This window comes from Mytilus trossulus, chromosome 1 (assembly GCF_036588685.1).
Source record: "Mytilus trossulus isolate FHL-02 chromosome 1, PNRI_Mtr1.1.1.hap1, whole genome shotgun sequence".
Taxonomy (NCBI): domain Eukaryota; kingdom Metazoa; phylum Mollusca; class Bivalvia; order Mytilida; family Mytilidae; genus Mytilus; species Mytilus trossulus.
In genome coordinates, this window is record NC_086373.1 from 15,983,397 (window position 1) to 16,001,715 (window position 18,319).

Below are 18,319 nucleotides of genomic sequence, written 5' to 3' on the forward strand. Positions count from 1 at the left end.
GAGTTTGCAACAATTACTACTCATTTAAATACATCATAAAATATTAAGATGTAAAAAAAACTGCTTGTTATCACTGAATGGTAAAGATTATTTTAATTTATCAGTTGGTAGTAAAAAGTGAATATACATTGTATATTGTATATATAACAAAGATTTAAGTTGATTCTGGACAAAGAAAGATAACTCCAAATAAAAAAAAATCTTACAATTAGATATTTCTTGCTTACTATTCTGGACAAAGAAAGATAACTCTAATTTAAAACAAAATTGCTATTTCACAATATTTTGCAATAAGATATTTCTTGCCATTGCGCAATACTGTGCAATTGAAAAGACTTGCTATTGCACAAAACTTAATATAATAATTTTAGATCCTGATTTGGACCAACTTGAAAACTGGGCCCATAATCAAAAATCTAAGTACATGTTTGGATTCAGCATATCAAAGAACCCCAAGATTTCAATTTTTGTTAAAATCAAACTAAGTTTATTTTGGACCCTTTGGACTTTAATGTAGACCAATTTGAAAACAAGACCAAAAATGAGGAATCTACATACACAGTTAGATTTGGCATATCAAAGAACCCCATTTATTCAATTTTTGATGAAATCAAACAAAGTTTAATTTTGGACCCCGATTTGGACCAACTTGAAAACTGGGCCGATAATCAAGAATCTAAGTACATTTTTAGATTCAGCATATCAAAGAACCCAACCGATTAATTTTTTGTCAAAATCAAACGAAGTTTAATTTTGGACCCTTTGGACCTTAATGTAGACCAATTTGAAAAAGGGACCAAAAGTTAAAAATCTACATACACAGTTAGATTCGGCATATCAAAGAACCCCAATTATTCAATTTTGATGAAATCAAACAAAGTTTAATTTTGGACCTTTTGGGCCCCTTATTCCTAAACTGTTGGGACCAAAACTCCCAAAATCATTACCAACCTTCCTTTTATGGTCATAAACCTTGTGTTTAAATTTCATAGATTTCTATTTACTTATACTAAAGTTATGGTGCGAAAACCAAGAAAATGTTTATTTGGGTCCCTTTTTGGCCCCTAATTCCTAAACTGTTGGGACCTAAACTCCCAAAATCAATATAAACCTTCCTTTTATGGTCATAAACCTTGTGTTTAAATTTCATAGATTTCTATTTACTTATACTAAAGTTATGGTGCGAAAACCAAGAAAATGTTTATTTGGGTCCCTTTTTGGCCCCTAATTCCTAAACTGTTGGGACCTTAACTCCCAAAATCAATATAAACCTTCCTTTTGTGGTCATAAACATTGTGTTTAAATTTCATTATTTTCTATTTACTTAAACTAAAGTTATTGTGCTAAAACCAAGAATAATGCTTATTTGGGCCCTTTTTTGGCCCCTAATTCCTACACTGTTGAAACCAAAACTCCCAAAATCAATCCCAACCTTTCTTTTGTGGTCATAAACCTTGTGTCAAAATTTCATAGATTTCTATTAACTTAAACTAAAGTTATAGTGCGAAAACCAAGAAAATGCTTATTTGGGCCCATTTTGGCCCCTAATTCCTAAAATGTTGGGACCAAAACTCCCAAAATCAATACCAACCTTCCTTTTGTGGTCATAAACCTTGTGATAAAATTTTATAGATTTATATTCACTTTTACTAAAGTTAGAGTGCGAAAACTAAAAGTATTCGGACGACGACGACGACAACGATGACGACGACGACGACGACAACGACGACGACGACGACGCCAACGTGATAGCAATATACGACGAAATTTTTTTCAAAATTTGCGGTAGTATAAAAACAAATATTTAACACATAAACAAACGACAACCATTGAATTTACAGACTCCAGACTTGGAACAGGCACATACATAAATAATGTGGTACTAACATGACCTGATTTCAGGTTTGTCATGTGAGGAGAGGACATTTGTTTATCATTTTAATTGGTCAGAACTGTTTGATTATATCAAAAACACATTTATCTTTAATTCTAACTCAAATGCTAGTTGCCTTAACAGAAGTATCTTTAAAAAAACATTTCTTCTGAATGGTCCCTCAAAATATCATGTCATATGAAAAATTATTGATTCCACTTGAGGTGAACACATATATTGTTACATTCAATCTGTTATCTTAGTACATGATGTTCAAATAAAGTACGGACTACTTACCACACATAAGATTATATAATTCTATATTTTCAAAAGGTTTTATTTCTAGTTGTTGTTTAAATGCTGGTCCATGTGCCAAAAACAAAGCCTACAATAAGAATTATGCAGAGAGATAAGTCATGACAAGCTAGACCTACTGTCAATAGTGTTTGTAGATTTTTAACCCATTTTTCATTCGCAGAACTATGTCCCTTTGTGTTACAATGAAATTTGTCAATCTCTTGCAGAGAAGTGTTGCCTGTTACCCTGTCAGAAAAATTTAAGTCCTTCTTATTTTTATGAATAAATTTGACGTATATACTATCTTCTGATTGGTTAAAGAATTAGCTTTTTTTTCAATGTTATCAATTTTTTTATGGTGATACGCCCACTCTAATGTTGTATATTCATACGAAAACATCTGTGTAAGTTGTTCGTATTAATATATATCTTTGAGCCTTATTTTTGATAGAAATTTATTTATAATGAATGGCCATAATTTATTTTGAATTTATTGAACCATAAAATTAATTATTGACTCTTCACATTTAACATAATCCGCTTTGAGGATTATTCAATGTGAAGAGTCAAAAATTAATTTTATGGTTCAATAAATTCAAAATAAATAACAGCCATTCATTAAACATTCTACAATTATTTGTTAATGAAGGGTACTACCCTACAGTCAATATTGTATAAAGTTACAATAAAATATAAAGGAGTTACTGTGAATAAAAACTTACATGCATAGATTTATACAGATTATCCCATCCATGGTTTCCACCAGTGCACCAAAAAGAATTAGTACTGAAATATAAAAAAACCAATTATTGTGGACTATAAGTTCCTGAGAATTCTTCAATACTAACATTATTTATATCAGACCTTTCTTAAATTATCATAATTATTAAGGTTCCAACTTCTTTAAACTTTGGAGTTGATCTCAGATAGAGTTTGTTTTTATTTTTTGGTACCTTTTGGTCATATATAGCTCTTCGATAATTTCAGTATTTATTCAACATTGGCGTTTGAACATTTGGCTTTGAGAGTTCCTAATGTAGGAAATCAAGAAGAACCAATTGGACACAAACAAATTTTACATAGTGTTATTTTCATTCTATTTTTCCACAGCTTTTAATCATTATTTTGATTGATTATTGTTGCTTAGCATCCAAGAAATCAAGATCAATGTGAAACAAAATTGAGAAAGACAAAAGAGTATAGATTTTCATTATAAAAATGTAACATTTAACAAGAAATCTGGACATAGACAGAACAAAAATTTACCAAGAAAATAAGGTCTATACAAAAAGATTAGCAAATATTTTATTTCAATTTAATCAACATCTATTCATATATCTTTTTTTTTCTTCTTTCTTTTTTTTTTGAGAGGGGGAGGGGGGTTCACATTGCCAACAAAGTAAATTGTTTGGTTATGACATAGATCCAGAGATCAAGGCCATTGACAAGTAACTCAAGGTCAAACTTACTCTGTAACAAGCCACTGGTCCTGCATATCTAATAATACATCACCAATTCGTTTGTTGTTAAGGTAATGGAAGCGTTTCGGTGCTGTTTCTTTGGTAAAAACTTTCATAGCTGGGTTTTTGCACATTAACTCATCTGTAATCTTAGATACAGGTACTTGAGTGAAATCTAGAAAAAATAATTACAGAAAAACATTGTCAAGTAGTTCATGTACAGTGATCAACAGCCAATCAAATCTCAGGTTGTATGTACTAATAAAGAGAGCGTGGAAAATGAGTCATCATAAGATTAATATTGTAATGCCGTCAACCCCCCTTTTTGAATATGCTGTGTTATTAAGTACAAATAATAATACGGAGATGTCTGTGAGATGATATGCTTTGCATATGAGTGTATTTGATACCCTGATTACACTAAAATTGATTTAATTCTATTGTGTTTCAAGTGATGTTATGAGTGGAATTTAATCGCGGTGACAAAGTTTGTCCCCGGAGTGCCGGTACCTTTAGTTCTGTTGTTTATTTGAGATATTAACCTTTTTCATGTGTTCCTAAGTTATCCTGTTGTTGAAATAACCTTCATGATGAATACATATGTTAGTTCTTAATGATTTTATGCTGGAAAACATCTTTATTTACATAAAATGTCCAGTGTTTATGTTCCGGACCATATGAGTATTTGGACCATACGCGTATGGTCATGACCATATGGGTATATACTCATATGGTCGAGGTAATTAACAGGTACATAAATGCTTACCTCTTTATATAACCATTTTAGTTGTTACGTCATTAAAAAGACACTACCAAAGGTAATTTTTTCATTAAAAATTAGTAATAACAAGAATGACAAAATAAAATTAGCAGTTTTACACAGTAAATTTCATCACTACTCACAATTATAGAAAACACATTTTTTTTTTCATTACCGATATGTTATTACGAGTGAATGGGAAAATGTGGACCTGGGAAGTTAACTTCCAAAAATATATTAATGAGCTGTTTTACTATAACCTGACGTAAAAGTCGACAGGATGGAGAGTTTAATACATTGCTTACTTTTGAAACCTAATATAATTAGCATTAGCAGTGCAATATTCATAATTTTTTATATTTATACGTGCATGTCTTGTTTTAAAAATATGAATGACGTCACCGGCAAGGACACTAGTTCATTATTTAAAGTTGTCTGGTGATATGATGTACTTCAGTCATTTTATGATATTGGAGATCTAGAGGGTTTCCACCGTAGACACATCGGAATGACCCAGGATCCAAGAAAAGCTATGGTACCGTGTGGACGTAAGTGTCACCCTACGCATGATGATGCAAGAAAACTAGCTTTGACATCAATATTTAATGTTATTTGAATTGTAAATAATACAATTGAATGTAGCAATCATTGTTATTTTATAAAGTTTTCTCACGCATATTATTGAAAAAATACCTATATGGTCCAAATACTCATATGGTTTGGCCCGTTTATAACCAAACGAGTATATACTCATATGGTCCAACCATATGCGTACGGTCGGACCATACGCGTATGGTCGGACCATACGCGTATGGTCGGACCATATGAGAATATGCATATGGTCATGACCATACGCGTATGGTCCAAATACTCATATGGTCCGGAACATTTACATTTTGATTTGCCATTTCAGGAATTTCCCTTATTAGAGAGATGGTTGCTGATTGGTCTGACTTATGTAAGATAGTCTGTGAATGATCAACTACGGAAGGCAGTAATTGTTGTGGTTTGGAATTGAATGTTATGAAACACCAAACTTGAAATCTCGGAGGAAATTAAAGAGACGAATTTGGGAGACTTTAGGAGGAAATTAAGGAGATAAATTTGGGAGCTGTGGGAGTAAAGTTAAGAGACATATTTGGGAGACTTAAGGAGGAAAGTACGGAGATAAATTTGGGAGCTGTGGGAGTAAAGTTAGGAGACATATTTGGGAGACTTAAGGAGTAAATTAAGGAGTAAATCTGGGTGACTCAGTTTGGATTGTAATAGTTGGTGACAATATATGTAGAGGTTAAATTAAACCTTTAGTGTTTTTAATTATTAAAGAGATATATGTCTTGGTGACAAAAATAACAAGTATTTTTATACGGATAATTATTTTAAATAGATGTTGGTGAATAATCTAAGGCTACATAATTTTATAGGTGTTCTTTTATTGAGACCCTTTGTAAGCCTGAATGAGCTATATTATGCTAATGGTAGTTTTTAAACTTGTCGACTGAATCTACAGAGTAGTTACTCTGGATTGTTATATATGTATGTGCATACATATATTTAATAAGATAGACCAACCATACCAGGAACCCAACCAAACCAGTAACAGCTAGAGCCTTCACAGTTATTCTCTCTGCCATTTTAAGATTGTCAAATAAATGATCAAAACTTTTATATGCTTTGTCTTTATTTATCAATAATAATTATATAACATTTGATAGACCTCTGAAGTCTAGGTTAATGAAGCTGTAAAGTGTGTTGGTTCGACTGTATTCCAATTAGACGTCGGCCGTACATTTTATAGTATTATAAATCATACCAGTTAAAGAAATCCCTTTTATTTGTAACCTGTTATCTCTGGTGTCCGACTCTAACACCAGGGAGGCAGCGTTATAATATATCAGTAAAATCATATTTAGTGCAGCAGCATGTGGCCTATGAAACATTTGATTTGACGTTAAATTTGACTTACTTTCTGTTTTGACTTTATACTTTGATATCCTGGCATAATCATTTTCAATTCTTCCAAAAGTTCCATCAAATACAAGTACGTTTTTGATGTCATCAGGCATATACTGCGGAAGCTTGACCATGTTACTACAAGACACATGCTGCATACCTGTAACAATATCATAAACAATAATTCACAGTAATGTTGGTTGCACTGTAAAAATACTTAAACAAATAACCTATATAACAATAGAATAATCAATCTAGCAAGGGATTACTAATTTATTGCTAACAAGTCTGGTATTCTGTAAACATTTAATTTTCACCCCTTTTACTTTAATCTCCAAAAAATTAGACCACGCATTTCTCTTATCTTCATATTTTTTGCCAGTTATTCTCTAATCTTCATTTTTTAAGGGCATTATTCTTTAATCATTTAACCCCATCCAAACCCTCCTAAATATGGTTGGAAAATTTGCACAAACACAGTTGGTTCAACCACACATTTATTTTTTTGCCGCACTCAAACCTGGATGTATGGTCTATGTTTTTGTTTATTATTGTATGTTTCTGTTTTAACTTATCTGTATTTTTAGCAGGTATTTTTGTTGATTCCTGTTATCCACTCTCCGATCATTAAAAGGGTCTGAATTCTTTGGAACAACAAAATACAAACAAGCCTAACAATACACTACATAGAAAAGTTTGGAAATTCTAGTGTTAATAAAACATTACCATGATCGGCTATAACAATCAGATTGACACAATCCTGCTGTCCTTCCTGATATAAAGTGTTCATCAACCTTCCTAACATCTCATCAGCTGTCTCTAACTGACCATTAAGCTAGGGAGAAAATTATTTTCAATTACTTCATTCATTGATACTAACGTTGAAACATGATATTCCTCCCCCCCTTCCCACAAAACAATTTATTTCAGCTTTTTCTCATTTGAAGAATTAAAAATGGTGTAATTTGTTCAAATTTTCCCGAGTGGTCAAATTGGTCGAATAAAAATACTTAACAATAGGAAAACCATGGTATGGAAGAAAATGATTTTAAAAGAAATTGTGGTAGTCAACCATATTAATTTTTAAGTTTCTTAATCGAATCATTAATTTAAGAAAATGTGTACCAAATCACTGTCCGGTCCTTTCTGGTGCCCTGCATGATCTGGTTCATCAAAGTATAATGTGATTATGTCTGGTTTCTTATCATCAGGTAGTAGTAGCCATTCCATTACTTTCTCAAGTCTCTCTGGGAATCCTATTTTACTGTAACAATAGATTTAAATCAATACTACTAGAAGATGACTGCAAAATCATGCTACAATGGGTTTGGGATGAAAATTTCGGGAACTCAATTTTCGGCTCTATCTTGACATCATTTGCAAGTATGGTCTTCAGGAAACGATGATAGTCCGTCAGAAGGGGACGATAAATGGCTGGCCCTTGTTAAGAGAGAGCCATATCTCTTGCACGTTAAAGACACCCTTGCAGATTTTGAAAAAGAGTAGGCTGATGACGCTACAAGGCAGCAATTGCACCCACAAAGTAGAAAGGGATTAACATAAGTTGCAAAACTTGTTTCCCAATCCACTATAAATAAATATGTTTAAAAAACAAGAGGCTCTCAAGAGCCTGAATCGCTCACCTTAATTTTTTTGGTTAAATCTCTCATCAATGATTATTTTGGCTTTTCAATTTATTTAAATATTCTTTGAATCGTCCTATTTTCTTCAAAAGCAAAAAAAAAAATCATTTTCTTCTATGTTCTATTTTAGCCATAGGAGCTATGTTTCTTGAAATACAAGGAAATGAAATATAAAATTTATACTAGATACTCTGAAACTCATTTAGCCTAAGTTTGGCTGAAATTGATACAGCAGTTTCAAAGGAGAAGATTTTTTAAAGTAAGTCAACATGATGAACAAATTGTGAAAAAAGTCTTTAAAGGGCAATAACTCCTCAAGAAGTCAATTGACAATTTTGGTCAAATTGACTTATTTGTAGATCTTACTTTGCTTAACATTTTTGCCATTAATAGTTTATCTGTATCTATAATAATATTCAAGATAATAACCAAAAACTGCAAAATTTCTTTAAAATCATCAATTCAGGGGCATTATACCTGAAAAACCAGTTCCTCAATTCGGCTGAAAATTTCAGGATAGGTAGACCTTGACCTAATAAATACTTTAACTTCTTGTCTTATTTGCTCTAAATGCTGGAGTTTTTGAGATATAAGCCAAAAACTGCATTTTACCCTGTGTTCTATTTTTAGCCATGACGGCCATGTTTTTTGACGAAATAAAAAATAAAGCACAAAATTTATTTTATACACCCTACTGTTCATTCAGTTGAAGTTTGGTTGAATTTGATTGCGTAGTTTTAGAGGAGAAGATTTTTAAAGTTAGCAAATATGATGAACAAATTGTGAAAAATTGTCATTAAAGGACAATAACCCCTTAAGGGGTCAATTGACAATTTTGGTAATATTAACTTATTTGTAGATCTTACTTTGCTGATCATTTTTGCTGTTTACAGTTTATCTTTATCTATAATAATATTCAAGATAATGATCAAAAACTTCAAAATTTCCTTAAAATTACCAATTAAGTGGCAGCAACCCAACAATGGGTTGTTTGATTCATCTGAAAATTTCAGGGCTGATAGATGTTACTCTAATGAACATTTTTACCCCTGTCAGATTTGCTCTAAATGCTTTCGTTTTTGAGATATAAGCCAAAAACTGCATTTGACCCCTATGTTCTATTTTAAGTTTCAGAGGAGAAGATGTTTGAAAAATTGTAAACGACGACGACAACAACGGACGCCAAGTGATGAGAAAAGCTCACATGGCCTTTTAGGCCAGCTGAGCTAAAAATACGATTGGGCAAATGTTGAAACAAAGTGTCTTTAATTGTGCAGGCAGTATGTTGACAGATCAAGCATGAAAATGTGAAAGACACCAATCAATACTGAATAACAATCTCCAAATTTGGATATTTTCTCAAAAATTTGGGGTTTTCTGTGGAAAAAGATTGTTTCAAAAAAATATTTAGGAAGTACAAAACACTACATTTATATGTTATATCAAAAATGTATGGTTTCAAAGGAGATGCGGCTCAGTGAAATTGGTATCTTCCTTTAATAGTCTAGATATCATACCACATCTACAGTTAAAGTGATATATAGTTCATTTAACTTACCCATCATATCCTACCCACACGTCTGGATAACTTCCTAAAAGTAGACAAAAATATAAATGCACAGCTATATGTCTTCAACCAGTGAAATCACAGAATATTTACTGTAAGAGCAAACATGTTTTAAAACACAAAATTAACAGTTCTGCATTACATTAATTCTGGGAAAAAATTTACATGATTCATCTATATTATCTGCATAAAGAAAGTGTACGTTTTATTGTCATGCACCAAATATTACAGTTCAAGTCATTTGGCAAGATTTTTTACTGTTATTCATCATGAAGGTTGCCCTACTACAACCCTCTATAAACAGTCATGATTTGTTATAACATATATGTCTTGTACCTTACCTGATATGTTAACATCTGATCCTGGCCAAAAGAAGGTATAAGCTTTCCTCCCTTGCTTCTTGGCTGTATTCCAAATCTAAAAATTGATCAAAACTTAATAACGTAAAAAAAGATGTAAATTCAACCACCATGAACAAAAATTGTTGCATAAGACATAAGACATAAAGCTTTATTTAGAGTTGGTATAAGCATTGCAAGTACAAACAAAAATTTAACTTAATAATTTAGGGAAAAGCTAAAAACGGCAATAAATGGAAAATAAATATCTTCTTGAAAACAAAATGCAGTAGCTGTTTGAACAATAGCTTGATAAAGTTATTCCATCTAAACTAACCAGAAAACCTTGATGATGAGGTAATTTGATTTTTTGTTGTTGTTGCATCACTGTTCCATTGATGTTTACCCCATCTCATCTAGTCGTAGTAACTTTTTTAGACTAAATTATTAATAACAAAACTTACCAAAAAAGTTCTGATAAAGCAATATACTTACTGGTTCTCCTCCCCACCATCTTGGGTCCATTTTTGTATGACTTGAGAGTGAGAAGACTTCACCAATATCTGCATCATACATGTTGTTAGATATAATACCATGGGACTCTGGATACAAACCCTGAAAACAGGTTGTTTTTTCATTAGCAATACTATGTAAATTTAATTTGTCATTTAAATAGAATTCAAAAAATAAATTATGTATGCAATATTCCAATAACAAAGTTTAATTCAAGCAGAAAAAACATCAAAAAAATGTTTAGTTTTTAGTTCAATATTGTTATGATCATATTCCATTAAGATTTATGTCCCACTGGGAACAAAGAGGATAGGTAGTGTTCTGTGAAACTAAAACTGAACACAAAAAATGTATCTTTTGAGATGGAAGCTATCTCCTCAAAACTCTGCATTTGCATATTAACTGTTTTACTTTTTAGCTTGAGTAAGATTTTGTTGATTTTAACTTACTGTAGCTATTGTGTAGTGGTTTGGGAATGTTACGGTAGGATATACAGATCTCATATAAGGTGTGTGTACACCACAGGTCCTCAGTTTCTCTATGACTGGTGTTAACTTTCTCTGAACATAGTCAGCTCTAAACCCATCTAATGATATCAATAGAAGTGGAATTTTCCTGAAAATAATTATGATTGAATGTATGAAAGAATGAATCTTTATTGCAAAGCATAGACATGCTATGGCAAACATTACATTTTATTTATAATTATACATTTTATTTTTGCCTTTATGAAAATAGTTATCAAATTTTTTACTAAGTAAAGCTAGATGCAAAGTATTGTAATGTATCTATGTTTGCTGCATTTTTTAGAAATACAAAGAAAACAAGAAAATGTAATGAGACAAAAATCTATTTGATGTGTATAAAACATATTTTACTGAAGGTTCAAAAGAGAAAGGGACCATATTCTTTACATAAAACAATCATACGACTTCTGACAGAAATATCAAACAGCAGTAAACAATTTATGAATATCTTTTCATAATTCATTTCAGGTAGGAAACTAAAGGGATATAAAATTGAAAATTGAAATTAGGAACATGTCAAAGAGACAACACGCCCAAAGAACAGCCAAAGGCCACCGATTGGTCTTCAATGCAGGGAGAAAATCCTGCACCTAGATTTGGGCCTCATACTTTATATATAACATACTTTACCCTTGACATTTTGTTTTACTTGGAGCACTACATGGTACATCTTTCCAATGAAGGGACATCTTAGATGGCTTCCACAATGATGTAGGTAGAAATGTCCTAAGACTGGCAGCTGTATCATCTGGTAACCCTGTCAGAAACTGGATCCCTGTTAATAACTCTATATCTCTAATTCTGGCAACATTCTCCATCAAATAATCCTCATCAGGCTTTGAAAAAAAATTTAAAAGAATAAAATATTTCTTTAAACCATATCAGTACAAACCAAAATCTTTATTTGCTAGTTGTCATTCTTAGTCAAATAAGAGAATCAATATGGGTTAATATATTATTACATTGGTTGCAATGAATAACATTGATTTCTCAGTGAAATAAAAACCAATAATTTCATGTGAAATAAACATGGTTATTTTACTCCTCTGACTCCATACAGCAATAGGCATTGTCATGATGTCAGATCACAACTTATTATGAATGCTTAGAAAAAAGACATAGTTCTTTACATTTTTACTTTAATTTCAGAAAACTGCCATATGATTCTGTAATAAAAAGAATTATATTCAACGATTGACTGAACAACACATTATTTCATGAATGCGTGTATTAGTTATTCTATAAATATTTCATTTATGATTTGCTTCTAATGTCCCCTGCATTTCACATATTTTAACTATCTAAGGTACAAGGACAATAGCTAATTGGAACACTTTTTTTTGTTGTTCTTTAAAACTTTTTATCAATATTTTAGAGAAATGAAGGCTTCAGAGCAAATGCAAAAAGATTTTCATTATAATTATCATTTCTAAGGGATATGCCTCATTAAATATATCTTATCGTCACAAATTTTCAAATGTCAAAGACATTGCTGATATAAACCTATGATATATTAAGTTTCATAAAATTCTGACAATAATTGTACACATTTGAATGCTGACAATGCAATTTTCCATACAATCAATGTTTGCACGGGGCATAACTCTTTACAAATAATTGATTTTGGAATTTGTCAAAGACAAAGATGATATAATTTTCAATGTAAGTTATGTTTCCAAGGGGCATAATTGTATGAGCTGTTCAAGTTTTAAGATAATTAACTTACCATGCAGTTAGGTACAGCAGGTAAGTGTGGTAAAATAAATGACAAAATCTCAAGGTCAGCTGTGATACAGCTGAGAATATCTTCATGTTTACATGATATTATGATAATGTAATAATGAGTAGGTAAAGGCACTCCATCTTTCCCAACATACCTAAAACAATAAGCATCATAATTAATCATTATAAATTTATCACTATCCATATGTGTGATATAAAGATGGTGAATTACAACCACTGTTGCAGTTTATATAATGTGCATTCATCATAATTAGTGGGCTACTAACTTTATGGATTTGGTGGCTAAAGGCAAATCATGAATGTCTAGTTTCATAAAATCCCATTTTTTTATATTATAAATTCAATTACAAATATATAAATCATACAAACTGTTATTCAAGCATTCTGGACCAAAAAAGTAATACATAATAAAAAAATTCTTACTTTGTCTCATTTGAAACATCTTCCCATAATCCATCTCTGTTATGGTCAAAAGCTGAACCAATGATCACTTCCATACCAGATCTTTGATTACCATAGTCTAGTACCAACTTCATTGTGTACTCCCATATACCTAAAAAGTACATCTTTGATTAAATCCTCAAGCAACAAGAATGTGTCCATAGTACATGGATGCCCCCACTTGCACTATCATTTTCTATGTTTAGAGGACCAACTTCATCAAGAACTACCTGGACCAAAAACTTTAACCTGAAGCAGGACAGACTGGAGAAGGGACAGATGCACAGACTGAAAAACATAATGCCTCTAATTGGTACATAAAAAAATTTGAAAAGGGATTGGAAGGCACTTCAATAAAATTAGTGGATTTTGGCAACCTGCTTGTAGAAGAATAGAACATTATTATTAAAATTATATTCAAGTTGAAAAGGAAAATGTGATTAAGGGACCTAATCCCCTATATAATACTGAAATAGTTTAAACAATATCATTGTGAATTTCAGACAATTCAATTTTTGTCTTCTTACATAAGGGTGAAATCCACACAAAACAGAAAATAATTAAATGCTTATGAAGTATAACAACAATAACAAACTTCTTCAGAGCAAATCAGAACAACACATAGTGTCAGATGATAAAATACTTTTATTTTTCAGAAATCAGATTATCTCCCTTCTTGTTCTAAAATTTTGTATGTTCAGTATTTAAATATTTTGGTTTTTTTTAGGAAGAGATGAGATAAACAAACTCATGAATGTACAGTTGCATATATAAAAGTGTTGGAACTGAGTAATAGAATGCATTGTTTTAATGATTGGTATAACCTAGTATTTTTTAACATAAATCAGGTGGTCTGAGTCTTCTTATTTGAATTGTTTACATTTGTCATTTCAGGGACTTTATTATCAGACTATGCTGCTTGCAGTATTGGCTTTGAGTATTGTACAAGGCACTACAGTGACCTATAGCTGTTAATTTCTGTGTCATTTTGGTCTCTTATGAAGAGTTTTCTCATTGGCAACCACACCACATCTTTTGATAATAATAATTACCATCTTTAAATCCATCATACATTGGTACAAGGCTGGAACTAAGAGTTTTCTCAAGGTCTGAGTTTTTAACTGAAAAACCTGTAAATATATATTTAGGTTTGAATCTTCATTTCCTGATTTGACCAATAACTTAAAAGTTTCTTAAAAAGTCATTTTATCTTTTCTAATGTTTATATTTGAACATAAAGACTTGTCTTATTCAAATACATTGCTGTCTTATTATAATGATATAGTTTCAGAGGGTGTGAGTTTAAAACCCACTAGTGGTGGGCTCTGATATGTTAGACTTTGAGAAATATATTGCAAGTTTGCTTACAGAATGTTGATGGTTCTCCCTGTGCACACTTGCTTCCTCAACCAATAAAATCTACCCAAGATACAGCCAAGGTTGCTGACAGTGGCATCAACCACCAACAAAATTTGAGACTTGAGAAAATATTACAGACAATATAAAAAGAAGACCTTTTTAATGCTATTTATTGTGTAAACAAGTACATGAACTTAGTACTGTGGATTCGTTATTATTTGTTGAATACAAATTTTCATGGATTTTGTGGGTACAGGTGAAACCCGAATTCAAATGTTCAAAGAAAAACATATTTTCAATAGACTTTGTATACAGAGACTGGCAAAACCACGAAATCAAATATCCACAAATATGCAAGTTTTTAGCAAACAACGAAAATTGATACCCACGAAAATAAATGAATCTGCAGTATTAGAATATAAAAGTGGGAATTTAGTGATAAATTTTAAATAATTAATTTTCAAATGACATTACAATGTAAAGTCATACCTGAATTGACAATAAAATGGTGTGATATTGACATATTATTATTCCTATAACTACTGCAGGGGAGTAACTCTACCCTAGGATCAATATTCACACATCTACCAGTCATATTTTCTACAGTCTGTAAATAAAAAGTTAATGTATGATTGTGATAAATTAATGACATGGTTAAATTTGGCTCACTAAATAATAAAAAAATTAGATCTCTTCTTATTTTGAAACAAAATAAGCAAAATGCAGTTAGTTTCTTGTGGGTGTCACCTTATTTGGATAAAGTTTAACTAGATTTTGATAGCACTCTTTAAATAGACTATTTGCTGAAGTGGCAATATTTCATATTTCATTTTTGTCCATTCTTAATTATAAATCAACACAGTAATTTCCAAAATAATGCTAACCAACGTCCATACAGATATGTGTTACGAAAGATTTCACACTAAATAGGTATCATCTAAAAGACACCAATACAGACATATATCATTCTCGTATAATACATGTTTTTTTTGTACTAATGTAGCAATATAGATCTCACATTATGTATATGTCAACACAAGCACATGTTACTACATATCTTACCTTATTTGGATAGAGTATAAATGAAGTCCACACAGGCATCTTATGTGTTTTACTGTAACCACTAGCTGTATCATTAGTGCTCAATATACACACATCTTCAGCTACACTCATCTCAGGTTTACCAAAGGGGCTGCTATAAACAGTATTACTAGTAAAAGACTTCACCTAAAAAATCAAAAGTCTTGATTTACGTATTAACGTATGAATTTTAAAAGACTAGTCAATTTTCGCAAATATCTAGGATTTATCTTTTCCCCAAGACTTCTTATATCCTTTTCCTGTGAATGAGACAATGTTATCTTTAAACTAGAGGCTCTAAAGAGCCTGTGTTGCTCACCTTGGTCTATGTTAATATTAAACATTGTACACAGATGGATTCATGACAAAATTGTGTTTTGGTGATGGTGATGTGTTTATAGATCTTACTTTACTAAACATTTTTGCTGCTTACAATTATCTCTATCTATAAAAGTAGTTTCTGTGGAAAATGTTAGTGAAAATCAACAAATTTTGTGAAAATTATTAAAAATTGACTATGAAAGGCAATAACTCCTAAAGTGGTCAGCTGACCATTTTGGTCATGTTGACTTATTTGTAGATCTTACTTTGCTGAACATTATTGCTGTTTACAGTTTATCTCTATCTAAAATAATATTCAAGATAATAACCAAAAACAACAAAATTTCCTCAAAATTACCAATTCAGGGGCAGCAACCTAACAACCGATGATCCAATTCATCTGAAAATTCCAGGGCAGATAGATCTTGACCTGATCTACAATTTTACTTCGTGTCAGATTTACTCTTAATGCTTTGGTTTTTGAGTTATAAGCCAAAAACTGCATTTTACCCCTATGTTCTATTTTTAGATGTGGCGGCCATCTTGGTTCATTGGCGGGTCATCGGACACTAATTTTCAAACTAGATACCCCAATGATGATTGTGGCCAAGTTTCAATTAATTTGGCCGAGTAGTTTCAGAGGAGAAGATTTTTCTAAAAGATTACTAAGATTTACGAAAAATGGTTAAAAATTGACTATAATGGGCAATAACTCCTAAAGTGGTCAACTGACCATTTTGGTCGTGTGACTTATTTGTAGATCTTACTTTGCTGAACATTATTGCTGTTTACAGTTTATCTCTATCTAAAATAATATTCAAGATAATAACCAAAAACAACAAAATTTCCTTAAAATTACCAATTCAGGGGCAGCAACCTAAGGCCACGGGTTTTTAATTTGTTGGTTTAAGGATTTTTCCCAAAAAAAAGTCGGGTCGGTCGGTTGGAAAAAAAAAGGAAAAAAATATCTTTCAAAACAGAAAAAATATGCAAAATAAATATAATATATATTTCACCTTACTAACAAAATGTTTGTCTTATATGCTGTTTTGTCATCATTTCTTAACATTATTTTAAGTTCGATGAAGTATTATTGATCAGTGATCATGAACATCGCATGACATCGTTTAATAATTTCCTGTAAAAAAGGGGGGTTGCACAGACAAAGACGAAATTAAATCATCATTTCACAAACAAGAAAAACAGATTCGCGTAGCTCTCAATCAATTCCAGAAAACTTGGTGAATAACGATCTTCAAGCACAAAAACTGATAAAGAAAAAAAATGTAAAAACGTCGTACAAAAATAAGTTTCAACACACGTGTCGAAAAACGTAATAGACTCGTCCACTGGAAAAACGACAAAATCGGGTTAATCAGTTGTCATGCAATCCGGTTTTTATCCCAATGATCGATATTTTTTGTTTTTATCTATGAAACAAGAAAATTTCAAATGATTTGTTAATATTCAGTACTTTAATTGATGTATTTCCCCTGTCCACATTTGGACAAGTCTATTTCTCCGAGATGATGCATCTTACGGACTGATGACAATAAGGGAAACGAACTTATTTTGTAATTGGTTTTAAACACAGGTTTCGTTCCGCAAAATTATTTGCGCAAAAGACATTTCAAGGTCAGTTATAATTGATTTGTCTATTTTTAGAAACGTAAATTGAAAGTTTTATTTTTCACAACAGAAGTGTTATCAACTTTGTTAATGATAAATGCATTTCATTTCATAAAAAAAGTAAATTTTAATTATATTTCAGGGATAATGCATTTATAAGGGTCGGCGGGAATAAAAAAGCATAAAAAGTCAATTTTATTTTTATTCTGAAAATCGGCAAAATCGGGTCGGCGAATCCGTAAACCAACAAATAAAAAAACCATGGCCTAACAACGGAATGTCAGATTCATCTGAAAATTTCAGGGCAGATAGATCTTAACCTGATAAACAATTTTACCCCATGTCAGATTTGCTCTAAATGCTTTGGTTTTTGAGTAATAAGCCAAAAACTGCATTTTACCCCTATGTTCTATTTTTAGCCATGGTGGCCATCTTGGTTGGTTGGCGGGGTCACCGGACACAATTTTTAAACTAGATACCCCAATGATGATTATGGCCAAGTTTGGTTAAATTTGGCCCAGTAGTTTCAGAGGAGAAGATTTTTGTAAAAGTTAACACCGGACGCAGGACGACGACAGACGACGGACGCCAAGTGATGAGAAAAGCTCACTTGGCCCTTTGGGCCAGGTGAGCTAAAAAGTGATTATATTTCTTAAGTATCAATAATGATATCATGTTTCACAATCGATAACAATTTGGCCAACTTTAAGAATTAAAAAAAAAAATATTATTAAGGGCTCTTATTTATCATTTTATTTTACAATAAAACTGAGAATGAATATAGGAAATGTGTCAAAGACCCAACACCCAAACCA

General features: G+C 31.6%; 1 protein-coding gene across 1 annotated transcript in view; it reads right to left on the reverse strand.

The window, feature by feature from the left end:
* The window catches only part of LOC134681338 (uncharacterized), a 64,524-nt gene that overhangs the window by 25,718 nt on the left and 20,487 nt on the right, over window positions 1–18,319 (reverse strand). The window contains exons 15-30 of the mRNA XM_063541285.1: window positions 15,537–15,701; window positions 14,964–15,081; window positions 14,168–14,245; window positions 13,098–13,227; window positions 12,658–12,808; window positions 11,562–11,767; window positions 10,854–11,019; window positions 10,387–10,506; window positions 9,895–9,970; window positions 9,545–9,578; window positions 7,469–7,607; window positions 7,070–7,178; window positions 6,357–6,503; window positions 3,640–3,805; window positions 2,893–2,956; window positions 2,171–2,258 (exon numbers count right to left, since the gene is read on the reverse strand). Coding sequence (XP_063397355.1) covers window positions 2,171–2,258; window positions 2,893–2,956; window positions 3,640–3,805; window positions 6,357–6,503; window positions 7,070–7,178; window positions 7,469–7,607; window positions 9,545–9,578; window positions 9,895–9,970; window positions 10,387–10,506; window positions 10,854–11,019; window positions 11,562–11,767; window positions 12,658–12,808; window positions 13,098–13,227; window positions 14,168–14,245; window positions 14,964–15,081; window positions 15,537–15,701 — 1,957 coding nt within the window. The remainder of the gene's footprint in view (window positions 1–2,170; window positions 2,259–2,892; window positions 2,957–3,639; window positions 3,806–6,356; window positions 6,504–7,069; window positions 7,179–7,468; window positions 7,608–9,544; window positions 9,579–9,894; window positions 9,971–10,386; window positions 10,507–10,853; window positions 11,020–11,561; window positions 11,768–12,657; window positions 12,809–13,097; window positions 13,228–14,167; window positions 14,246–14,963; window positions 15,082–15,536; window positions 15,702–18,319) is intronic.